The sequence below is a fragment of the Eublepharis macularius genome, chromosome 17 (assembly GCF_028583425.1).
Source record: "Eublepharis macularius isolate TG4126 chromosome 17, MPM_Emac_v1.0, whole genome shotgun sequence".
Lineage (NCBI taxonomy): Eukaryota > Metazoa > Chordata > Lepidosauria > Squamata > Eublepharidae > Eublepharis > Eublepharis macularius.
This window is the reverse complement of record NC_072806.1, coordinates 354,079-379,232: the sequence shown is the minus strand read 5'-3', so window position 1 is coordinate 379,232 and position 25,154 is coordinate 354,079. Positions and strand designations below refer to the sequence as shown.

General features: G+C 54.7%; 2 protein-coding genes across 3 annotated transcripts; both read right to left on the bottom strand.

Annotated features, from left to right (window-relative positions):
• Nucleotides 1-370: 370 nt before the first annotated feature.
• Nucleotides 371-13,702, bottom strand: ZBTB17 (zinc finger and BTB domain containing 17). 2 transcript variants are annotated; one of them, XM_055002080.1, is made up of 15 exons: nucleotides 13,615-13,702; nucleotides 13,053-13,259; nucleotides 11,730-11,921; nucleotides 10,630-10,791; nucleotides 9,900-10,019; nucleotides 8,922-9,187; nucleotides 7,967-8,109; nucleotides 5,534-5,834; nucleotides 5,367-5,457; nucleotides 5,137-5,253; nucleotides 4,645-4,765; nucleotides 2,864-2,994; nucleotides 2,418-2,633; nucleotides 1,786-1,875; nucleotides 371-866 (listed from the first exon to the last, which is right to left on the bottom strand). In XM_055002080.1, exons 1-15 carry the CDS (start codon nucleotides 13,619-13,621, stop codon nucleotides 586-588), a joined length of 2,445 nt encoding a protein of 814 aa, XP_054858055.1. In that variant the 5' UTR covers nucleotides 13,622-13,702; the 3' UTR covers nucleotides 371-585. The 2 variants fall into 2 exon arrangements, with proteins under 2 accessions (XP_054858055.1, XP_054858056.1); XM_055002081.1 differs by having other exon boundaries at nucleotides 5,367-5,454.
• A 3,630-nt stretch (nucleotides 13,703-17,332) lies between these two features.
• Nucleotides 17,333-24,178, bottom strand: HSPB7 (heat shock protein family B (small) member 7). The gene is made up of 3 exons (XM_055002011.1): nucleotides 23,893-24,178; nucleotides 21,419-21,552; nucleotides 17,333-20,711 (listed from the first exon to the last, which is right to left on the bottom strand). The coding sequence occupies exons 1-3, from the start codon at nucleotides 24,125-24,127 to the stop codon at nucleotides 20,523-20,525; spliced, it is 558 nt and encodes a 185-aa protein (XP_054857986.1). The 5' UTR covers nucleotides 24,128-24,178; the 3' UTR covers nucleotides 17,333-20,522.
• Nucleotides 24,179-25,154: the final 976 nt, after the last annotated feature.

The following is a 25,154-nucleotide window of genomic DNA, read 5'->3' as shown; positions in this document are numbered from 1 at the left end:
TCCCTCCCGGGCCTTCTCTGGATGCAAAGAGGCCGGCCAAATCGTGTTTGCTTCATGGTCTCCCCCAGCTCTCGTTTCCAAGCTGTGCCGCTTACCCTTGGACTAGCCTGCAGCTGTTTCCCACACAGCCAGCAGTAAGGAAAGGCGGCACCAGTTTCAGAGTTGCAGATGTGGGCAGCACCTGATCCAGGTGGGCTGTGGCTGAGCGACACCCCCCACACACACACACACGCGCGCACACACACAGCGAACTCAGAACAAGGGAGGAGGGGCAAAGGTGTTCAGCCCTTTCTGAAACATCATCGAGAGTTGGGCCCAGGAACCCAGCTCTAGCTTTTTAAAACAAGCATTAGAAAATAATGGCATTTATTTCTTCTAAGTATTCACACGGATGGTTGATTCTCAGTCAGAAATAGCTTGTTTCTAGGAGTAGAATGTAGCTTTGTCTCCTATAAGGAGCCCTCTTCAATGATGCTCCGGCATGACAGGGAGGGGTTCCCCCCCCCTTGTCAGCAGACTCAGCTGAATCCTAACTCTGAACGATAACCGAGTCCAACAGCAAACCCCCCCCCCCCCGCCGCCATTTCACTCTGCAGAATCTGCTACCCCAGCAGGCCGGGGGGCATCTGTGGAGGAGGGCTGTGCCTCGGGTCCGTCTCGAGCCCGGAAGAGGAGCTCGCCAGACTGGAGGACTTGCTCGGACTGCCATGCTGTCGTGGCTCCATACTGCTGGTAGAAGTCTGTGTCTGCCTGGAACATGACCAAGGCTTGTGCTGTGTGGAGGCGCACGTGCTGGGCCAAGCTGTTGGCGTCTAAGAACTTCTCCCCACACGAGTCACAGGCGTAGAGAATCTGGGTGTTGGGGTCTAGAAGAAAGGACACGTCAGCCAAGAGATTGCTCCCTTTTTAAATACGAGGGGGGTGGGGATGAAGGGTTGAGAGTATAAAGCACTTTGAAACCTAAAAAGAAGCGAGGACTTGAATGCCGCTGAAAGGTGAGTGACAACTGCTGCTGTCAGCTGCAAGAAGCACCCTGCCGCCTCGCTGAGGGAGGCCAAGCACCACCACACGGGCGGGGGGGGGGGGGGGTGTCTTCAGATGCAGCACAGCAAAGGTCCAGTGAGCAATAAATGATCTCGAAACACAGAGATGACCAGGATGGTGGCTGAGCATGGAAATGGTCCTCCCCAGCTGCAGGACAACAGGATCTTCCTCAGCTGGGTACCAGTACAGCAAGGAAGGGGGCAATGTTAAGTAAACAGGTACCAGTTAGCTAAGCAGCCTGGGGGAGGCTTTAGAGAAATGTCTTAGTGGGACCAATACACTGGGACAATTTGCACAGAACAGAGAAGACAGTGGAAAGTTTTTCCTCCTGTCCCCCAAGCCTGGCAGCTGGGGCCCACCAGACCAAAGAAAGTATTTCATTCAAACAGCTTTGATTTGGGAATACTGAACCACAGGCTAAAGTGGTTGGCTTTCAAAGGGGGATAAGAAGGTGACTGAACGTCCCTTTTCAGAATTATTATGTAGGAGGCAAGGCTTGAGGGTGCCCAGCTCTTTTTATGCTTGGACAGCTGGGGGAGGCGGGGGGGGGGGGGTTACCAACACAGGCTCTTCCCACCTTAGTTTCTGACATGGGTTGATTTGGGGCTGCTGCCCTCCTGTGGCCACGTGCCAAGCTTTTTCCAGACAGCTGGGGGGGGCCACAGGGAGAACCCTAGTGGGGCTTCAATGGAAATAGCCCCCAGCCCTCCCCCCTTGGCAGGCCACTGGCTAGGAACTCACCTGCTTCTTGCACCTGCTTCACCGCCTTGGTGATTTCCGCCTTCAACGCTTCCGTCTCATCTGCCGTGACTGGAGCTGCCACAGGGACCACTGGGGGAGAAGCCACGGCAGAGTCACAAGGTCTAACCAGGGGGCTTTTCCTCCCCCTGCCCCTGGGGTGCAATGTCTGCCCCCCCCTCCATGTGTGTGCACGGGGACAGGGATGTAATAACCACTAGTGCAAGCAGCAGCATCTGCGGCTGTGGGGAAGGCCTGAGCTCTTGCAATCCATGTGGAGAAAAAACATATTCTTAAAGGCGGGAGAGGAGGAGCAGACCCCACTTACAACCACGGCTGCCTAGCTGCTGACTCCCCCCCCCCACTTCCTCAGCCAAAGCTACAGCTGAGATCGGTGCATGTGTAGTTTGACATGATTTGATTTCAAACACTCACATTTCAAAGTAATCGTAGGGAGGAAAGCTACACACATATTTTGAGGAAACCAATAAGCCAGCAACTGGTCCTACAAATCTGAGCTGCTCCCCTCGCACTCTTCTGTATCCAGAGCCAAGCAGGGATGGACCAAATGTCCGAGCTGTCTCTCCAGCCAGGTTCCCCCCAGCCCAGCCCACCCCCAAGGAGCCCTGACACACCTGTGAGTTGCGTGACAGCCGTGGCTGCTAGTGCTTCTGTGGCAAGCGTCACCATCTCATCTGAAGCCACAGTCACAATGTTGAGTTCATCACCTTCTCCACCTTCCAGTAGCTTCATCCCGGCTTTGCCCTGGTGGACTGTTTTCACATGGGAGCGAAGGTTGTCCACACGGTTGAACCCACGGCCGCACTTGTCACAGAGGAACGGCTTTTCACCTGTGCAGAACCAACAAATAACCAAACCAACAATACCCGGGGGGGAGGGGGGGCTGGAGTCAGGCATTAACTCCCACTTTCAGGTCTGGCTGTCTCTCTCTCCCCTGGTGGCGGCAGCTCAAAGGGTCCCGTTTCCCACCCCCCCACCCCCCGCACACCTACCACTTTCCCAGTCGGTCCAAGGCCTGCAAACTCCCCCCTCCCCCCCCCCACACACACGGCCTCCTCACCTGTGTGGATGATGATGTGTTTGGAAAGGTCTCCGACATTGACAAAGGCCTTGTTGCAGACGCTGCACTTATGGGGCCGGATGTTGTCATGGTGCCGAATGTGGTTGGCTAGCTGGCTCGACTGGACGAACCTAGGGAGAAGGGAAAAGAGAAGGGGGGGTCACATGCAGCAAGGGGCTAGCTCAGCTCTCCCCTGCAGAAAACCTGACTTGGAAGCAGCTCCAAAGGGGAGCACAGGGCCACCCGAGGGCAAAAGAGCAAAGCACTTTGGGTTCCCGATTTAAAACAAAGAGCAGCAAGGCCTGAGCCACCCATTATTTGGAATATTTTTATCCCTCAGATTGGTGTAGCGGTTAAGAGCACTGGGACTCTAATCCGGAGAACTCGGTTTGATTCCTCACTCTTCCACTTGAAGCCAGCTGGGTGACCTTGGGTCAGCTCTCTCAGCCTCACCCACCTCACAGGGTGATAGTTGTGGGGATAATAAAAATATACTTTATAAACTGCTTTGAGTGGGCATTAAGTTGCCCTGAAGGGTGGTATATAAATTGAATGTTATTATTATTAAGAGCCCCGTGGCGCAGAGGGGTAAGCGGCAGTACTGCAGCCCAAGCTCTGCTCACGACCTGAGTTCCATCCCGGCGGAAGCCGGGTTCAAATAGCCGGCTCCAGGTTGACTCAGCCTTCCATCCTTCCGAGGTTGGTAAAATGAGTACCCAGTTTCCTGGGGGTAAAAGTGTAGATGACTGGGGAAGGCAACGGCAAGCCACCCTGTAACGTCTGCCAAAAAAAGTCATGATGCGACGTCCCCCCCCCCCATGGGTCAGTAATGACTCGGTGCTGGCACAGGGGACGACCTTAACTTTGTTATTATTATTATTTTACTCAAGAACATCAGACAGCTAAGACTGAGAGTTGCCATATTTGCTCCACCTGAAGACACACTCCCCTCTCCTAATTGGTACAAAGCAGTCGGCAAACTTTGCCATTCGGGGTCTGATCGAAGAGCCAAGAAACAGCTCTCCTCTCCTGCCTTCTGCGTCATTTCTGAGCATCCAACCTGACGTAGCCTGCACTTTGTTTTGTGAGAACGCAGCTCACAAGAGGTGGTTTTGAGATGCAGAATCGCTACGACACTCTGAGGCAAGAAAAGCATCAAAACCAGAAGCTCTCTGGAAGAAAAGCAAAAGGAACAGGAGGGCTTGAGGCCACAGCACAACCTGCTTGGCTGCTGAAGCCAAGCTCCTCTCTCAACCGGGGCTCCGCAACAGAGCTCAGCTCACAAACCTGTTCAACAGGAGGCAGCGGGCCTTAAGGGTCAACCCCCACCCCACCCCAGGCTCTTGAGGAATTTCAAGGTTCTCACTGGCGCTTGGAATTGAAGCCAGAAACTCATCTGAAAACAGAGAATACACCTCCACAGCCCGGAACGTCAGCTGCGGCTTCCACCTCTCTGCCAGGCGGTCCTCTTAGAATTCTCCTCATAGCCTGTTGAACCCATTGCCATTTCCAGGCACTTTCCAAACCAATCCCCACTGCGCCCTCCAGGCACTTTGGTACTGAGGAGCAGAGGACTAAGTGCAGACCACTCTGCCCGCTGCACAGATCTGCCTGAAAGCATGTGGGGTGCCAGAAGACAGCTGGGGGCCACTGCAGCACACGGGCTGGCTAGGAAAACCCCACCCCTCCCGATGCACAACTCAAGCCACAATGACCCTTGCCCATATCCCTGCAGATAGGCAGGCCCAGACGTTACAGGGAGGGGCAAGCAGGGGCCTCACCTCTTGCCGCAGCGTTCGCAGACGTAGGGCTTCTCCCCCGTGTGCTGGCGCACATGTGCAATAAGTGAGCTGGCCTGGGTGAAAGCCTTGCCACAGATCAGACACTGGCAAGGTTTTTCGCCTGCAAGGAGAGAGGACTGGAGCATGGGAGGAGCAGAGGGGCTCACTGGAGCGGGGCTGCGAGTCGGAAGGCAGCTCTTGATGCACACACAGCCTAGCTTTCCCTCGGCACACCGGGACTCAAGCCAGTGTCCTTGCCCTCTGCATCAGGTGCCTTCTTTCAAGTCAGACCATGGGCCCACCTCCCTCCGCATCACCTCAGGCAAGCAAAGACTGGGTCTCACCCAGGGCCCACGACCACCATCGCACTCTGCCATGAGAAGCAGGGTTCCCGAGGCTGTCGAATATGATACCCAGCCACGCTTCCAAACTGGGACCCCTCAAGAGGACCCCAAACCTGGCAACCCCCTCCCCACTTCCACAGTGGCTCACCAGTGTGGATGCGGACGTGGCGCTGAAGAGCTCCAGGGTCAGCAAACTGGCGCTGGCAATGCACACAGACGTAGGGCTTTTCCCCGCTGTGGATGCGCAAATGCCTCTTCAGGTTGCCTGTGGGAGATGACACAGTGCTGTGACACAGGCGCAGACACACAAATGCTCCTGGAGTCAGCCTTCCTTTCCCAACAAGCCGATTCTGTGGCTCTTCACCAGGCTGCCCGTACCTGAGGTGGTGAACTGCTTCCCACACTCCCGGCATTTCAGCGGCCCATCGGCGATATGGATCTTCAAGTGGGCCTTGAGGTTCCCCACCTGCTAGCAGACGTGAGAGACCTGCCGTGAGCGTGAGAGCCGCCGGCGCTGCTGCCGCCTCCCCCAGGCGCATCCTCACCTGGTTGAACTTCTTCTCGCAGTGGGGGCATTTGTGCTCCTTGTCCGTGTCATGCGTCTCCAGGTGGCGCATCTTGGAGGTGGGGTCAGAGAAGGAACGGCCACAGTAGTCGCACTGGTAGGGCTTCTCTCCGCTGTGCACCAACTGGTGGCGCTTGAGGTTGCCTGAAGTGGTGAAGAGCTTGCCGCAGTCCTCGCAGCGGTACTTGGCCTCACCCGTGTGGCGCTTTTTGTGCAAGTTCAAGAGGCTGATCAGGCGGTAGCTCTTGCCACACTCCTCACAGCTGTATGGCTTCAAGGGGCTGGAAGGAAGGAGGGAGGGCACTGCTCTGAAAGCGGCCACCGCTGGCCCGCTCTCCTCCTGCGTTTCAGCTGGCTGAACGGCAGAGCAGGAAGGGCCATCCAAAAAGCACTTCTGCCACCACATTTTTACCCTGTGGAACTCTGCCCCACAGGATATGGTAACAGCCAGTAACTGAAATAAGGTAAAAGATAACTGAGTCTCACCCGTGAAGGAACAAGCCACAGAATTGGTGATGAGCAGGGCCAGGTGCTTACCAGGATGGGGGGGGCGGGGCGGGGGGGGGGAATGCAGCAAAATGTGGGATGCGAGTTTCAGGTTCTTTAACTGAAAACAACCATGGACTGGGGCCTGGCACGTGAAGGAACTCAACTAGCAAACTCTGCTCTCTGCGTTCTCCCCTTGCAGTGGAGGAGGACAACAAGCGGCAGGGTGGGGGCCCCGTGCCTTTGAATCCCACCCCACCCACCCCCGCCCTGAGGATCACCTAGGCTTTTTGCCCCAACTTTTTATTTTGTCAAATATTTATTTATATATTAATTAAACTACAGAGTGCTTTATAAATATGATATTCATTCTTAATACAAGGTTACTACTAATATTAACGTAGATAGTTAGAATAAGTTATTGGATTCTAAAGATTCTAACAATGATATTGTACAGAGAAATGGAGAAAGTTAAATTGCCTGAGCTGGTATAATCTAGTTTTAAATATTTAAAATTGTTTGGTAAACTTTATTTAATGGTTGTATATTCTTATTATTGATGTAATCGAAACAAGGAAACCATTTTTCCATAAAATTTGTGGTTTTAGAGAAATTTTCATCATTGATCTTTTCAAATAAAAAGTGGTCCCAGATTTTTGAGTACCAACTTGTGATTATAGGTATAGTGTGTGCTTTCCATCTTTGTGCAATTATGTTTTTTGCTGCCATTAATAAAATATTAATGAGATCTCGTCTGATTTGAGGGATATCCATATTATTCCATTGATCTAGAAATATCAGCTCAGGGTTTAATGGTATTTTATAACCAGTGAACAATGATATTTGGTTTAAGATTGTTTTCCAGAAATCTTCTGTATAATGACATTTCCACCAGCAGCGTGAGCGCGTTTCCGGTTCACCACATCCTTTTCAACATAAAGGTGAGCTTTGGGAATAAATGATAAGCTAATGTTCTAGGGGTAAGATACCATCTTGTTAAGATCTTATGTGACTGCAACTTAATATTTACTGTTGGTGATTTAAATATTTAGATATCCATACCATCTCCCATTGTTCTGTTGATAAAGTTTTGGGTTTGATAGTTTGTAGCAAAATATATATTTTGGAAATTACTCCTTTATTTGAATTTTCTTTCTTTTCTATCAGTTGTTCAAATTCAGTTTTTGGTTTTTTCATCATGTCCTTTAAATTTATATGAGTAGCTAGATTCTTTAATTGTAAATAATTGAACCACGATATATTACTATGAATTTTCTGCTCTAACACTGACTTACCAAGTAACCCTTCTTTTGAGGCAATATCAGATAATCATGTTATATTATATTTTTTCCACTCTTTACTAAATTTGGGTGAGACGCCCGGTTGCTCCAACTTTAAGGGGTTGTTCTGTTTTTATCATAGTACGTTTTATGATTTTATTCTGTTTTATTTTGTAAGCCACCTCAAGGAGGTCTCTGAAAAGGCAGCATCTAAATGCTCTACCAAAATGCTCACAGGACCGGACACCAATTTCCTTAGCCCTTGTGCAGGAGCAGCCGCGTGGCTGCTGGACTCGCTCAACACAAAGTGGGGGACGTAAGGGATGCAGCAGCAGATTCACCGCAAAGATTAAGCAAAATCTGTCAAGCAGGGCTCTTCGGGCAGAGGACTTCCCCTTCTTTAGGGTTCACCCCCAGTGGGGACAGCTCTTAGGCTCAACTTGAAACGGAACCAACTTGAAATGGGGCCGCCCAAGGCACACGGGTGGGGGGGGGAGTTGCCTTCTCCCTTTCAAGCTCTCCCATCACGTCTCAGCAATGCAGCTCCACCAACCTCTGGGTAAGCTTCACCTGACAGGCTTGCCTCCTCAGACCTCCCCCCCCCCCGCATCCCCTCTCCCACTTGCTGTGCCCCCCCCCCAAGATACCTGTGCGTCTTTTCATGGGCCTTGCAGGCCGCTGGGTCAGAAAAGGCCTTGCTGCACTCCCGGCAGGAAAAGGGCTTCTCGCCCGTGTGGATGCGAATATGCCGTTTAAAGTTGCCCGTGTGAGTGAACTCCTTCCCGCAGTCCTGTTGAAAGAGGCGGCATGAGAGACGGCTTCGGGAAGCTCTCTGGCCATTGTGCTGCAGCCGTATGCCTCACAGCTGGCAACACACACATCAAGTTCCTAGGCCTCAAGCTGGCCAAGTAAAGCCTGCCTGTTCGACAGAACAGGATGTGTCCCTTCAGGTCCTCCCTCCCCTCCTACCACAGAACTAGACAGGGATATGAGCACAAAAGAAAACGGGAGCAGGGGAGGAGCAGGTGCCTGCCAGACGGAAACGTTTCCCTCCATTTCTAAGGCAAGTGGGTGGGGGGGCAGAGATCTGGCTTTTCCAGTGGTGGCACCTTGTCTTTGGAATGCCCACCCCCACCCCCACCCCCGGAGGCTCACCTGGACCCCAGTCCACTCTGCTTTAGGCGCCCAGCCAAAACATGTCATTTTAACATAAAGGTTTCTCTTTTTCAGTAGTGTTATGGTCTGGTAACTGCTTCACGGGCATTTGCTGTGCCGCGGAGTGTTCAAGTGACGCTGTTCTTATGGCTCGCCTTTAATATTGGCCACTGAAGCTGCTTTTTTGTGATTCTAGGGTTATTTGGACGTGTGAGCCACCTCGAGCTGGTCTCTGCAGAGGCAGCAGATAAACCAATCAAGCGGGTGAGAGGCTGCCAGGTTCTCAGCGGTGGGGCTGTCTCTCCTGCCACGCTCCAAGGACAGAGTCTTGCAGGCAGGAGGCAGCCCGAGGAGGCGGGTGCTGGCCAGAAGCGGCAGGCGGCCAACATGCCGGGGAAGCAGACGGCTTCTGGCGGTGGAGAAGTGGGGACTGCCCCCCCAACTCACCTCACACTTGTGAGTGACTGACCCATAGGCTTTGGACTCGGTCCGCTCGCTGTATGTTCCTGAGCGCAAGAGCCTCATTTCACCTGCGTTCTCTTGCCCGGAGTCGGTGCCCCCGGAGTCATTCTCTTCAGGGGCGTTGCCATTAGCCAGCCTGGATTCTTTCGGCTCAGGGAACCGGATGGTTGCCTCTGCCTCCAACAGGGGCTCGCCTTCTCTCTCTTCCAGCGCCACCTCCATCGCAGCAGGAAGTTTCAACACTGGGGGGTCTTGAAAGCAAAGCGGGGGTGGGATGGAATCACCCAACCAAGAGAAGGGCTCGCTTGGGTAGCAACCGATGCTCACAGAGCTGCCAAATCCCAGGAAACAAAGCTCTGCGCAGCAATCCCTGTGGGAGCCAGCGCAGCCTGCTCCATTGCTGCCCCCCTCCCCCTCCCTCCTGCACTTTTCCTTCCCAAACTAAACAGCTCTTCACAAAGAAGGGGGCGGGGAATGAAAGTTTGATCAATTTCTCCCCTTCGTGGACTCTGCAATGCCCAGCATTTCCCACTCTGGAAAGCACCCACAAGAGACACGGCTTACACTTCCCTCTGGAGACCCTAGGGGGACCCCCCCCCCGCCAAGCTCTCCAGGCCATCTTCGAGAGATGTTGGTGCTGCCACCCTAGGGGTGTGGGGGCTCTTAGAAGCCCAGCACTAGAGGACACAAAAGAGCATGAAACTCTCATTCTTAAGGAGAAAAGCTTGAAATACGAGGATGCTCAGACCACAACAGCCAGCGCTGAAAAACTGACACGTGTCCCAAGCCCAGAAACAGGCCTCTGGGGGCCAAGTCTGCTTGCAAAAATGGGTCAACCTCATGCCTCCCCCCAGGGCTGGACAAAAAGAGACTCAGCGGAGGGAAGAAGCCCCTCAGTTCCCAAGAGCAGAGAGCCCTGGGAAGGATGGGGCCAGGGCTCAGTCTCTCCCCATGGGTGCTCACCGGCCTCTGTGGCCCCAGAAGAGGGGGCCTTGGAAGCAGCGCTATCTCCAAGGGAGGGACCATCCAGCTGCGGGTTCTCAGGCAGACCAAAGGCGGCTTCTCCCACAGGCTCACCTGCAGCTGGAAAGAGGGGAGGGGTCTCAAAGCCTTTGGCGCTAGAGGCAAGGCCTTGCCATGGACGGAGTGCTGAGGCCAGGCTCTGGCCCACACAGCAGGTGAGAAATGCAGCAGCTACTGGGACTTCCTCCCCTCAGAAGCCTCTAGAGAAAAAGTTAAACAACCCTGGCCTGGGGGTGGTGGAAGGTCTGACCTTATTATGGGGATGGTGGGGTGGGGGGAGAAGGGAATCCAGTCTTACAGCAGAGGGAGGGCCTCTCAAAATGGCCTCTGCCACTGCCCACCTCTGCCTCCCCAGGTTCCCTTCTGGCAGTTCTTACCGCCCCGCCCCCTTCTTCAAAGGAGTTTGCAGTGGAGATTTGCAGTGCGATCGTAAGCGCAGTAACACCCCTCTAAGCCCACTGACTTCAATGGACTTAGAAAGGTGTAACTCTCCATAGGACTGCACTGGTTACCCAGGGAATAGGGCAGGGATGCACCTCACGGCGGAACAGGACTTGTTGAGCGGGGCCCAGCCTTGGGCGCACGCGCAAAGCAGCCAGCCTCCACCTGTAGGAGGGTTTTGGTCACAGGCTTTGGGCTCTCAGGTCTCCTCAGCCCCCCCAGTACTCACCAAGCCCCTCCCCAGCTTTGGCCACCACCCTCTCCTTCATCTCCTCAGCAAGGTCCGCGGCCTCGTCCTTCCTCAGCCCACTGGGCAGAGCCTGCAGGGTTTCCTTGGCCTCGCTGGGGGTGCCCACCACAGCTGCATTCTCGCCAGCCATCTTCTCCTGCCCTGGGAAAGAAAAGGGGGAGGAACTAAATATGACCTGTTCAAGCCCTTTTGCTTGCTCCTCTCGACGGCAGAACAGAAAAGAGCCACGGCAGCTGCCACTCCGTCTTTTCTGCTCCTCCAAATATAAAAGGGGCCTAACAGAAATCTATCCTGCAGGGCTGCTGGGACGACAAATGATTGCCAAGGACTTCATGAAATTAAAATGTTCCAAAAACTGGTAAATGATGGAGGAGGGGGCACTTTTGAGATCAGCAAGGAGGAGGAAGTCAGTCCCTGTCTGTGGCCGAAACCGGATCTCTCCTCTTCACAACATGAAGCATATGCAGGGGTTTGGACGCACTCTGCTGAAGAAAAAGAATCCAAGCCCCAATCCTGCCTCGCCTCACCCAGCATCTCACACTTCTGCTTTCGGAATCAGTACAGAAGGTATGCCTCATTCTTACAGCTACGTAAGTGTTGCTGACGGACAGTAAGGAGGCATCGCTGCATGAGGCATCGCTGCCCGTTTTTCCAAAGTGGACAGTTACTCCTGCAGTGTCACAACAGGCAGCCTCCCTGGCTGGGGCTGACGAAATTCAGCGGCTCTGCAGGTGAAGTGAGTCATTAACCTCCTCACACCCAATGCAGAGGCATAGCAGAAACACCCACCCCAAGCAGGAGCTGACTGGGAGGGGGGCTGGTCAGAACAGCTCAGTCCATAAAGATCTCTGTGGAGCCCCACAGAGATCCTTCATTTCCCACAGCACATGAACAGTTTGGGGATGGAACCCCATCCAGCCCCAGAGATTTCTGTCAGGAGCAGTTCGAGTGTTCTCAAGCTGATGCCTTCCAGCCAAAGGAACAGAAGAAGACTTTGCAGTTTTCCTCAGGAGCACCAAATTGTCTGCCACTGGGGAGGCAAGCCATGGAAGGAAGCTGGGAGTAAGGGAGCACCGTACCAGCTGCCGAGGGGCCCTCCTGACTTGGGCCAGTTTCTGCTGGCCCTGAACCCGAAAGTGCCCTCAGAGTGTTGCAAGCGCTGATGATCTCCTGCATCTGGAGGAAACTCGCAACCGCCAGGACGTCATCCACGTTTTCCACGCTCAGGCTCAGCTTGGCTGTGTACATGAACTCGAGGACCTGTTCCAGACCTGCAGGCCAAAGGGGGTTAGGGTAGGAGGGGCCAGCACAGCCCTCAGCTCCCTGGGTCAGACCAAAGGGGCCCCTCGACCATCCTTAATGGTTATGCTCTATTTTATTGACTTCATTTACATCCTGCTTTTCTCCATAACAAGGACCTGGAGCAGCTTGCAGGAATTGTAACCTCACAACAACAACCCTGTGAGGTAGGCTAGACCGAGAGAGAGTGATGGCCCAGAGCTCCCATGGCAGAGCGAGCATTTGAACCTTGGTCACCCAGAGCCTAGTCAGGCACTCTACCCATTACACTCCACTACACCACACTTACATTGGAATGTTAACTCCCGCCTTGCACTAATCCCCATCCTTGGCCCATCCTAGCACTGAGAGGCCTGCTTAGCATCAACAAGAGGGCAGCCTCAGCAAACCAGACCCAGAGTCTGGGATCCGCACTCTCCTTTCCGACAGTGGTCGAAACAGTTAGAGTTCAAAACACACACACCCCAGCCAGGAAGGCCACAAGTGGCGCCCCAAGACAACAGCCCTCTGCTCTTGGCTGCTTCCGGCATTTGGCGTGGCCTGCTTCTCAACAAAGAGATGCCTTTGGGCTTTTGCTGCAGCTGACGTGGCTGCCCACCAGATCTGGCAACTGCCTCGGCCACAGGCTGGTGGCCTTTCAGCCAGTTCACAGACACCTAGTGGGGAAAGGGCCCTTCCAAGCCGCCACCTCCCCGGGTGGGCAACCCCAAGAGAGAGCATTCCCCGTGGGTGGGTGCCCAGCCTCCATGTGAAGATCTCCCAGGGAGTCTCCTCTGAGGCTGAAACAGCAGCCGGTAGGCGGGGGGGGGAGGGGGGAGAAGGAGAGTTTCTGCCTCGCTGCCCCTGCCACCTCCGCAACCAGGGAAAGGGGACTTGCTGCATGGCATGAGGCGGGCAGCCCACAGGCCGAAGCCCATTTCCCCCCGGGGGGTGACTCTGGCACACAACGGGCCTCATGGTTGGCTTTGGGCCTGGGGAAGGCTCCCTCGCCCCACCCTGTCTAGATGACTGTAGGAGCGGGGAGCAGCGCTGACAGGGAGGAGACGCGCCTGGCCTCGCCTGACAGCCCCGCTCCCCCGGGCCCCCCGCCGCCCCCGGCCCACCTGCCGCGTTGCTGATGTCCAGGTGCACCACGTCCTTCTGGTCCACGAAGAGCATGCGGAAGTAGTGGCTGCAGGCCGCCAGCACCGCCTTGTGGGCCTTGAAGTCGATGCCGTCCACCACGAAGGTGCAGTCGCAGAGCAGGCCCAGCTGCCGCTGCTGGTTCAGCTGCTCCAGGACGCGCGCGCTGTGCTGCGGGAAGTGCATGGCTGCGGGCAGAGAAGCGGGCGTTGCAGGGCGGGGGGGCCGCACTCAGCCAGGCCCGCGGCCGCCCCGGACCCACCGAGCCCGCCAGTGCCGCCGCCCACCAGCTCGGCCCCGGGGCGGGGGGGGGGGGGAGCCGCGCGGCGCCGCTTCGGCCCATTTCACAGACGGGCAACTGAGGCGGCGCGGGATACGCCCCCACCCCCGGCGCCCGGCAGGCCCAGCCCCAGCCCGGGAGCCCCTCACGTGCGGGCGGCCCCGGCCCCTCGCCCGGCCCCCATCCCTCCCTCCCACCGGCCCGAAGCCGAAGCCGCCTGGCCCCGCCCCACAGCGCCCCGCCTCCCGCAGCGCCTCCTGCACCTGCCATCCCGCGCGCGTCACATAATCCCGACGAGCAGCGCCGACACTCAGAGTGACACGGAACAGACAAAGGGCGCCGCCATCTTGGAGCCGGGCGGAAGCGGCGGCGCCGTAGTCCCCGCCCCCTTCCCTACGGCACGTCGCCAGCCTCGTGCATGCGCCCCAGGGGCTTCGCTTTTCCCGTTGCTTGGCCCTCTCCGCCTTGCGCCTGCGCGTGTCGCCTCTTTGACGCATGCGCCTCACGGCGCCGGTCGGCCGCCATGACACCAGGGGCAGCTCGGGAGGGAGCGGAAGCGGTCCTATGCACGCTCCTCCCCCTTTCGAAGTCAACCTTCCGTTAAATACAACTGTTGCGTGGGGTTGCCAGCCTCCAGGTGGCGGCTGGTTATCTCCCGGAATCACAACTGGTTTCCGGACGAGACAGACCAATTCCCCTGGAAAACGTGGCTGTTGTAGAAGGTGGACTCTACGGCATTATGCCCCACTGAGGTCCCTCCCTTGCCCAGACCCCGCCCTCTCCAGGCTCCACCCCCCCCAAATCTCCAGGCATTTCCCATCCTGTAGGTGGCAACCAGGATTGCCAACCTCCAGGCGATGGCTGGAAATCTCTGGGAGTGACAACTGATCCCCCAGTGACAGGGATCAATGGAGAAAACGGCTGCCTGCCTCAGAGGTGGGTCCCCGGGCATTATGCCCCACGGAGGCCTCTCCTCTCCCCAGGCTTCACCCCCCAAATCTCCAGAAAGTTTCTTTTATTATTATTTTTATTTACCTCGTTCTCCCTGAGATGCAAGATAGATTGCATGATGTGAGTCAGTACAATCAATTTCAGGACATATAACGGATATATGCATGCAATGTGCAAGATTTTAAGAGAAAGAAAGGTTTAAAGGTTTAACAGTGTTGGGACAGAGCATAGACAAATTCCATGACTGATATGTTAATCAATTTAGGAACTACCCAATAGGATCATACTTATACCAATGGTAGAGAAGTCTACGGTCTCTCCTTATCCCTTTACTGATGGCTCTCTTGAGGCCACTTTCTTACAGTCCAGCCCTCCCATCTGAACAAAGAGCCCTCTTGTACAATTCAGTTTTGCATGGTTTACAGAAGGCAAGGAGAGGGGGAGCTTTCCTAATCTCAGAAAGTGGGGGCCACCACAGAAAATGCCTGTGTACAGGCAGCTATTGATTTTGCCCACGTGAAGGGTGGTACCTGCAGAAGCCCTGTTCAGATGAGCGAAATTGCAGTGCTGGAATGGGGGGGGGGGCAGTCCCATAGAAACAATGGACCATGACCATGGAGAGCTTTGTAGGTGATGGCCAATACTTTGAAATGGGATCGGTAACTGATAGGAAGCCAATGGAGTGGCTGTAGAATGGGAGTGAAATTCATGGTTCTCCTAGCTCCCGATAATAGCTAAGCTGCAGCTCTCTGCACCAACTGTAGTATCCGAGTTAACTTAGCGGGCAGACCAATGTACAATGCATTGCAGTAGTCAAGTCTCGATGTTACCATGGCAGGGTTTCAGGTGGTCGGATCGGCTGTATCGAGGTAGGGGGCCATGTTCCAGATGAGGCTGAGTTTGTGGAAAGCGTTTTTTTCAGCTGCCTTAATTTTCTAGCAGTAGCACTGGGTCCAGTATAACCCCGAGGCTCTGCCTTCTCAACCAGCATCACTTCCATCTTGTCTGGGTTCAGTTTCAATTTGTTTGCTTTCAGCCATTTGACCACAGCTGTCAAAGAGTAATCTAAAATCTCTACTGCATCCCATGATGATTTGGATACAGAAATACAGAGCTCGCTGACATCTGCTTATGGATGGCATCCAGTTCCATATCTACAACTGAGTTCTTCTAAAGGCTTTACATAGAGGTTGAACAACATGGAGGATAAAACTGCGCCCTGTGTGAATTTCCCAGCCTAGAACTGGCAACCCTACTGCAGCAGGCAGAAAGGTGGGCAAGGCAGAAGAGGGAGGCGTGTCTTAGCAGTAATATATGCAAAAAGGATCTAGGGGTCTTAGTAGACCTTACACTGAACATGAGTGCACAGTGTGATGTGGTCGCTAAAAAGGCAAATGTGATCTTGGGCTCTATCAACAGAAGCGTAGTGTCCAGTTCATGAGAAGTTATGGTATCGCTCTACTCTGCTCTGGCTAGAGAATAGAATATTGTGTTCACACCTAGAATATTGTGTTCAGTTTTGGGCACCACAACTACAGTTGTGGCACCACAACAGAAGGATATAGACAAGCTGGAGCGAGTCCATTGGAGGGCAACGAAGATGGTGAGGGGTCTGGAGACCGAGTCGTGTGAGGAAAGGTTGAAGGAGCTCGGAATGTTTAGCCTGGAGAGGAGACGGCTGAGAGGTGATAGGATAGCCCTCTCCAAGTGCTTGAAGGGCTGTCACGTAGAGGATGGCGCAGAGTTGTTTTCTGTTGCCCCAGAAGGTTGGGCCAGAACCAGCAGGTTAAAATTAAAAGTTTTCGGCTAAACATTAGGAAGAACTTCCTGACAGAGCGGTCCCTCAGTGGAACAGGCTTCCTCAGGAGGTGGTGGGCTCTCCTTCTTTGAAGGTTTATAAGGAGATGGCCATCTGACAGCAATGCTGATTCTGTGAACCTGGGCAGATCATGAGAGGGAGGGCAGGAAGGGTTGCATCAGTGCTTAGTTCTTGTGGCCCCTTCTTACAAGCCTGTCGCTACCTCGAGGTCAGGTAGCAATTTCCCCCAGGCCAGTTTGTCTAGGGATCCTGACGGTGTTTTGCCATCTTCTGGGCATGGACTAAGAGTCACTGGGTGTGTCCATGTGGGGGAGGGGAGGTAGTTGTGAATGTCCTGCACTGTGCAGGGGGTTGGACTAGATGACCCTAGATGTCCCTTCCAACCCTATGATTCTAAGGAAGCTGCCAGAGGCCTGGCTCCTCCCTTCTTCCAGTGCCAGCTCCTTTTGGAGGGCCACAGTGATGCCAGGGCATGCTGGAGGGCTCTTGCCTATGGCCCACCGCAGCACAAGAAAGCCCCGCCCGCCTGTTCCTCAGCCAGTCTCCTGCTTCTCCAGCTGGGGCCCTCGCACCCTCTGGCTGCTGAGAGGAGTGGTAGGTTTAGCCCACTCCCAAGGGCAGCACCACTGCCAATGAGGGGCAGACTGAGGAGGCCACATCTACTGGACTGGGTTCCCTCTCGCCACAACTTCAGTCCCTTTGTTGACACGGAGCAAGGACCCTCCTTTTACTGCACCCTTCAGCAGCAACTGCATAACACACACACACACCCGCCCCACAGTGCAGAGGACAGAATGACCTCTGAGCTCAGCTGAGAGTCAGCCCAACACAGCCCATACCAGGCCGCTTGTGGTAACTATAAACAGCCCAGTCCCCGGGACAAACACAGGGTGAGGCCAAGCTTGCTTGGCAGTCTGGCCCCACCTCGACCCCCCTCCTTGGAGATGTGCCATGGGCTTATGCAAGCACACGTGCGCGCACGCACAGACACACCCAGCAGGTGGAAATGGTCTGGGATTATCTCCTGGAGGGACGCAGGCACGGGGCACTCTTAGTGTCGACCCCATTACCACGTCCACTTCTGTCATTTCAGAAACAGACCTCTTTCTTCCATGATGAATAATACTGTGATATGGGGCGGGGGTGTCCTATATTACGCACTTGTACGTTTGAGCCCTGCTGCAGGGAAAAGAATCTAGTTATTTCGTGCCTCAATTTGCCCCGAAGGGATTCAGTCGCAGGCCTCGTTTATTTGTTTTTGTTACTTACAGTCTGCCTTTCTCACTGAGACTCAAGGCGAATTACACAGTGAGAATTAGTAGAGTCAATTTAAAGGACATTTCAGTGTTCAATAAGCAACGTAACAGGATACATAATGAAAATTTGCAAAGATTTAAAACCAACAGAAATCCAATACAGAGATGAAGAAATGCTGGAACAGAGCATAACTGCCCAGAAGAATCGTTCGTAAAGAAACGGACTGTCCATAGCAGTAAGGCCTGAAGTCCCTTTCTCTTTACGAATGCCGCTCTTGCACCCAGGCTGTAGGCGAGGATGGCCTTCTCCTCCCTGCCAGCCCGGAGAAGGAGAAAGAGGCCTTCCCTGTCCACTATTCCAAATGATAAAGGCCCTATGATGTTTTCAGTTCCTTTCCTAGGAAGAAACAGCACCAAGTTCTTTTACCTTCGCCACTCTGTGACACACTGGGCAGATACTTCCATTGAGCTGTGCCCTGACAGGCCCAAGGCCTTTCCATCTCAGCTCTGCAAGTTCCAACCCCCTCAGCACACACATCACGTTGGGATTATTTGTTCCAGTGTGTATCATCTTACACTTGCCTACATTGAACTTCACTTAGCATGTTGTTGCCACTCACCCAATTTGTGACGGTCCTCCTAAATCTCTTCACAGACTGCCTGAATTTCTTGTAATCTGAAACTTGGCCACTATACTGCTCACCCCAGTTCCAGATCATTTATGAACAACTTAAATAACCTTGGCCCCAACACCGATCTTTGTGGGCCCGTGCTTCTCCCTCTTCTCCACTGCAAGAACTGTCCATTTATTCCCGCTCTCTGCTTCCTTTGGAATGGCCTTGGGGCCCCAATCCGGCTCAGGCACACGGTGTGGGGGCAGCCGGGAGGAGCTCCCGCCTTCTCCTTGGAGCCAAAACACCTCTGTGCTATTAGTGCCCTAGGGCTGTTTCGACACATGAAACCATTGGAGGGAAGGCGACACCCACCCACCCTTGCCTTGGGCTGCAGTTCCAAGCCGAATCAGACCCTGGGGAGGTTTCGCTAGGGCTCTTGTGGGGAAAGGAAGTTGGGTCCGGGGAAATAGGAATCTAACTAGTTCAAAAATGTAGTATGTGCAGTTTGGAACTTAGTCTGGCATCTTGCCGGGGTGGGTGGGCGGGCGAGACCTTGTCAAAAGCATTTTGGAAGCGAAAGTATAAAATGTCTGCCTGCTCACCCTTGTCCGCTTGTCCACTGATCTGCTCAAAAATCTCCAAAGGGCTGGGAAGGCCAGCCGCCTCTTTGCAGAAGCCAGGCTGCTGTGCCCTCAGCAGGCTGTGTTTTTTATGTGCTCAAGGGAGCAATCCTAAGCAGTCCTACTCAGAAGTAAGTCTCGTTTTAGTCAGTGTGGCTTAATCCTAGGGAAATGTTCTTAGGATTGCAGCCTCTTAATGTTGTCTTTAATAAAAGTGTCTACTAGTTTATATAGGACATACGTAAGGCTGCCTAACTTGTATTTCCTGGTTACCCCCTTTAAAAACTGGTGTAACATTTGCTGTTTTCCAGTCCTCCAGTATGGAGGCCAATTTTCGTGGCAAGAAACGTCTGTCTATCAGAAGGGACACAGTTTTCAATTTGAACGTGTCCTTGGGCACATGATATCACCCAGAGCTGGAGCATTTAGGGGCTGACGTGTGCCCTGGAGTCCCAGAGCATCGCCTGCCCTTTCGCCCGTCCCCTGTTGGTCACTCTCTGGACAGCCACTCTTGCTGTTGCAAGCGGAAGGCAGCCAGGCAGGCTGAAGCTCCTTGCGCAGAGCCACTCTGTGGCCATGGGTGTCCCACAGCGCCATGGGGGATCGAGGTGGGGAGGTCCTGAGCAATGGACACATTTGGGGGGAAGGAATCCTCAGGCCCACCCCACTCGGCTGAGCCGGTGATCTTACACCATCTGCGTGGGGGTTTGGTGAGCTTTCCCTGGAGCATTTTGCTTGGTGGAGGGGCTGGGCCACTGTCTTCCCCGCAGGCGCCTCTCCGTGGTTCCTCCGCCCTCTGCCTCTGATGCAGGCGCTGGTCTGTCTTGCAGAGAGTCAGTCTAGGGCTCAAAGGATGTGCCAGTTGGGCCAGATTTCCCAGGACTGTTTGCGCCCCCAGATGTGGCGGGTGGGTGGTCTTGTCACACACACAAAAGCACGGGGGGGGGGGTTTGCTAAGGGAGTGGAAAGATTCCCCTGATTTGGAGAGGGCAAACTGGATGTGCCCTACGTGTGTCCCCCTCTTGCCTCCGTGGGAAAAGCAGGACTGCCCGCGTGACCTCCCTGGCACAGAGCTTTAGAGAGGCTTGTCTATTTCCAGGTAGCTGACTCATTCCCTCCACTGCCAGTGGCCGTCTGCCAGCTGGGCAGGCCCTACAAGGACAAGGGCTACTTGGTCCCCCCCCCCCCCCAAAATCAGGCCACAAAGTTCAGGAGGAGAGGGCAGGGAGAATGATGAAGAAGCCCTCTTCACCAGAGCCACACGCTCTGGACCTGCCGGTCTGCCCCTCCCCTGCCTCTGCAGGAACTGAGGGAGCCTTGCTGTAGCCCCAGGGGCCAGGGCTTTTGGGGGAGCTGGCCAAAGAGCAGGGAAGGGTGTGTGCGGAGGGAGTGTCTGTGTTAATTAATTTTATTGTAGTTACTGATTTATGCTCAGTCTCTCTGGGTCTCCAAAAAGGCTCTCCAACCACACAGCCTGAGGGAGTGGGGGCTAGGGAGCCAAAGCCCACCAGCATCGAAAATCAAGCTCTAAAATCTGTTTCCTCCTGTAGAGGCTTGCCTCCCCCTCCCCCCCCTCCACCGCTTGAAGAGATGAACGTCTCTCGTTCCCTTCACTCAGAATCTCCCCGCCACTGTCAACCAGGTTCACACACATTCAGGACAGGTGGGGTGAAGCTTCGCATGCCCCCCCCCCGCCACCCTGCCCCTCTAGCCTCAAGGTCTCTGGGGAGGGAAGGGGCAACTAACACAGCCCCAGGAAGGGCGCAGCTGACCAGGAGCCACCAAGCATTTATACAGATTGGGTGCAGTCTATTATATACAAAGAGAACTCCAAGGGCAGCCCTCTCCCTTCACCCCCCTCCCCACCAGTCCCTGTGCGCCCGCCCCCGCCCGCCCGGTGCTCTGAGGCACTCAGATTTTAATTTCAGTCCGGAAGGTCCGCTGCTGGCCGTGGTCCGGCTGCTTAGCCAGGCCCCTCCGTGCCTTGATGGTGAGGGAGCCGTCCACTCCCAGCGCAGAGGTGACCGAAGTGGGGTCCACGTCTTCTGGCAGCTGGCACTTGTGGGTGAAGGTGTTCACGAGGGTCCCGTCAGCAGCCAGCTGCAGGCAGGGAGGGAAGAGGCTGGAGTCAGTCAGGGCTGGGCTGGGCACCCCACTTCCCCGGCCTAAGGCCAGGGCTTTCAAAGAAGGGATTTGCCTGGGAGGGGTGGTGGTGGCATATCCCCACTGGAAGGGCAAGGTGCCAAAGGGATGCCAGTTTGACCAGAGGCTGACTCCTCCTTGCTTGGTATGGGGGTGGGGGGAGAGAGACACCCCATTTGCCCTATGAAATCAAAGAAAAGGCAGCTGAAGAACTGGGAGCAGGTTCACGAAGGGGCAGAGCCTTGCTGGGATTCATCCCCTCCGGGCCTCAGCTGCGTGGTCTGTGAAATGGGCATGCCTTTCTCTTCCTTCCGACCTTACGGTGACGCTTCAGCCTGGGTGCAGCCTTGAGGCCGCAGATCACAGGAGGTGCCCTAAGAGTGCATCTGTCTTCAAGGGAGATCAGCGAGAGAGAGGCGGCCTCCATCACCATGGCAGTGCTCAGCAGTGACCTTAGGGGAGGGCCACGGCCGGTCCTGGGAGCCACCCCCTGTCTGACCACAGCCTGAGAGCTGGACAAGCAAGCAAGCCACAAGCAGCCATCCCTCTGGGCAACCACCTTTGATTCTTTTGTATGAAGGAACACTTGGCACTCACTCCTCCCGCTTTATAGGTAATTCTTGAAGGAGGCTGTGCCCGAGAGGTGCTCCCCTCCGGCCTCTCACCTTCTCTGCATGCACGCCGATCTGGTTTTTCGAGGTCGTGATGACGATGTCTTCCGGAGAGAAGTCACTGACATCCACAGCAAACTGGTAAGTGTCCCCCAGAGTCTTAATGTTCCCCATGTTGCCAGCACGACCTGCTCAGACAAACAAAGGATCGCTTTCCATCTACAAGGACAGGGCTCATTTCAAGGGGGGGACGCGCAGGAACGCAGTTCCAGCAGTTCCCCAAAGAGGTCGCATGCCAGGTGGCCCCACCCACCTGACTCTCGTCCATTTGGGGCCCGTTTCGGCCTGGATTGGGGCTGAAACGGCCCAGATCAGGCTTCTGACGGGGTGGTGGATCACTCTCCCACTCAGCAGCAGCCCGATCCTGACCATTTTCAGCCCCTTTGCAGCCATTTTCAGCCCCTTTGCAGCCATTTTGGGCCCAATTTCAGCCCTGAATGGCCAGGATTGGGTCCAAAACAGGCAGGATAGGTGATGTCAGGGGGTGTGGCATAGGCAAATAAGTTACACCAATGACACACTTCCGGTGATGGCAAGGGGCGTGGCATATGCTAATGAGCTATGCTAATGAGTTCCTCCAGCTTTTTTTCTATGAAATGACCCCTGTACAAGGACTTCTTTGCTGCCCAGAGGCTGCTCAGTTGTTTGGCTCAGCCCAACAGTTCTACGTTTCAGCACCCTTTCCGACTTACTCTCGGCTTACTCTCATCTGGGTTGCCCGCAGGGACTGCAGGGACCAGGGCCCGCTGTCTGCTGGCCTCTCTCTGCACTCGGCCCCTCCCGGCATGCATGCTCCCTGCCTCTCCGTAGCTAAGCAGAGCTGATCAAGGCTCTTAAGGAGAGAGGGAGAGAGAGAGAGAACAGACACCCACTTTGGGCCCTCTGCCTCCTGCTCCTGTCCACCCACATGCACCCCTCTTGAGGCTTTGGGGTCCTTAAGGTCATCTCCCATATGCTACTTGCCAACCAGCACCAATGCAAATTATTTCAGCCAGGCGTGTAATTCAGCTTTGCTAAGAATCAGTAAGAAATAATAGCAGCTGTGCTTACATACCACTCTTCTGGATAGATCAATGTCCCACTCAGAGCGGTGAACAAGATCAGTGATATTATCATCCCCACAATATCAGAGGCTGAGAGGAGTGGCTGACCCAAGGTCACCTATTGAGGTCATGGCAGCAGAGGGAGTCGAACCAGCAGAGTGCTGATTCACAGCCCAGCCACTTAACCACACAATGCTTCAGCTGCCTGACAAAGACAATCACTTTAATTTGATTCAGTCCAATACATTAATGTTTGACCTTTTCCCCTGACCACGATGCCCTGCTTAGGAAAAGCCAGGCCCTCTTCCTGCCTGCCGGTGAGTCAGAAGGAATTTTCTCCTGAGCAAGGGCGGAGCACTCAAGCAGCCGGCATTTCCGGCCAAGGCCACACCCAGTGCAATGTGAGACTTGAGCAGGGTTTGAGCCCAGGCTCATACTTCACCCACTCACTCACAGGGAGTCTGTCTAGATTTTTTGGTAGCAATTCTTTGGCACTCGTCTTGCTTTCTTATGTGCCATTTTCCCTGATCATGGTCATAGAACTTATTTGGCATGCCAGAGTCTTGGGCTTGAAACATCTGGAACAGAGCATGTGCAGAGTGCCTTGGCCTCTGGGACTGGGGGAGAGGAGATTTGGGGGGCAAGGACAGGGCTTCTGTCTATGCTGGAGAGACTTAGGAAAGTGATATAGCAGCACTGCCTCCTCCTGGGCAAGGCTGGAATTGCAACGACTCTCACTTACTCTCATCAAATCAAACTTTGGAAATCCCCAGAAATGGTGGAAATGCTGGCCATGTGCTACAAACGGGTGCGTTGAGTGGGGGGAGGTATTGGGCTTTGTTGTTTCATTTCAATTTTAATTTGTAATGTTTGTACTGTAAGCTGCCTTGATCCAAGAGGAAAGGTAGGCTAGAAATATTTTAATAGCATAAACAAACACCTAGATGGGAAGCCTATTGGTTCCCAGACAGCGCATGGCCTTGGCCTGCGACAGCCAGTGTGGTGTAGTGGTTAAGAGCGCGGGACTCTAACCTGGAGAGCCCGGTTTGATTCCCCACTCTTCCACTTGAAGCCAACTGGGCAACCTTGGGTCAGTCACAGCTTCTAGGAGCTCTCTCAGCCCCACCCACCTCACAGGGTATTTTGTTGGGGGGAGAATAACAACATACTTTGTAAATGGCTCTGAGTGGGTGTTAAGTTGTCCTGAAGGGCGGTATACAAATTGAATGTCGTTGTCCCCAGCAGCTCCATTTAAAGGTGCTGCAGGGAAAGTGCTGGAGAGGCAGGGCTGAGCCAGCGGCCGACTCTGTCCCTTCAGAGAGGGCCTGTGCCTAAGAGCAGAACGGGGGCAAGTTACACCAAGGAGGATCTGCTCCCCTGCCATGCCAGCCTCCCCCATTTCCGCCACCACCATGGCTGACTTGCCTGAGAAAGCCGAGGGCTCGCTGCGTGGCCTCAGGAAGCCTCCGAAGTCATCCGCAAATATCCCGTGCGTCTTCTCCATGGGCTGACTCGGACTTGGCTGACGCCGAGGAGATGGACAGAGGCCTACTGCAAACTCATGGGTGTTCGGGGGGCCCCAACAGTCCCCCCAAAGGGTGAGAGGGAGATCCAAGCTCTTCTTCCTCCGGCACCCTTGACTCTCAAGCGGCTTCAGCATAGCCGTGCCAGTGCTGCAGAGCTTATAAAGGCCCGAGTGCCTCTACGGGGCCTTCCAGGGCTCTTGTTCCAGGGCTAAATTTAGGGTGCTGAGCATCACTTGGATCTGTGTGGAAAGTTTCCCTGAAGTGGATGCTCCAAACAAACACAAGGAGGGGTGGGCCGCCTCCGGGTTGACATTCTGGCTGGCCTTGATAATAACAACTCTGCTGGCTGCCAGTTTCCAAAAAAAGAAAGCCAGCATGGATGGGAGTGGTGTGGTGTGTGTGTGTGGGTGCACGCGCGCGCGCGCGCAAGGGAGAGGGAGAGGTGCCCAAAGTGCAGAACATTTCAGCCTTGCGGAGATGACAGAAAAGCATTCTCGGATGCCAGGCGAGAAGGCCTACACTGTCCTGGGCCGCCTGCCTGAGCAGCTGCACAGCAGTCTAACTTCAACAGCAGCCATGCTGAGGAAAGCCTCACCTGCTGAAGTTCCACCTGGGAAAGGGAAGTCTGCCAGCAGGCGCTCCGCCAGGCAAGAGCACGGGGAGCAGGCCCTGGCGGAGGCGCACCCTCCCCCTCCCCAAGCCCTTGCCCATTTAAGGTCTGCTCTCCCGGCTCCTCCGAGGGCTCCGTGGGCCACTCAGCAGGCCCCTTCCTGTCTGGAACGCGTTTGGCTGCTGGCAGGGACTGTCCGTGCCGTGCCGAGAGGCATTGTGATGCGCCCTTCTGGGGGGATGAGCCAAGCCGAGAGGCATTTCAGAGCCAGCCTCTGAGCCAGCCGGACTCCTGAGGGGGGCAGCTGAGCTCATGGCAGCTGCTTGGTCATCCCAGACCAGGCCTGAGTCACCGCTTGGCCTGGCTGGGGTGGGGCAGAGGACAGCTGAGTCTCCAGTCCGCCAGGGCAGGCTGCTGGATCCCCAAACATAAATCCCAGCACAGAATGATCCTCACCTTAGCAGTCAGGGGGGAAGGGGACTGGCCCTCTTATTTAGTAAAAATTGGTTAGAGAACAAGAAGCAACTTGTTTGTTTGTTTGTGTCATTTAT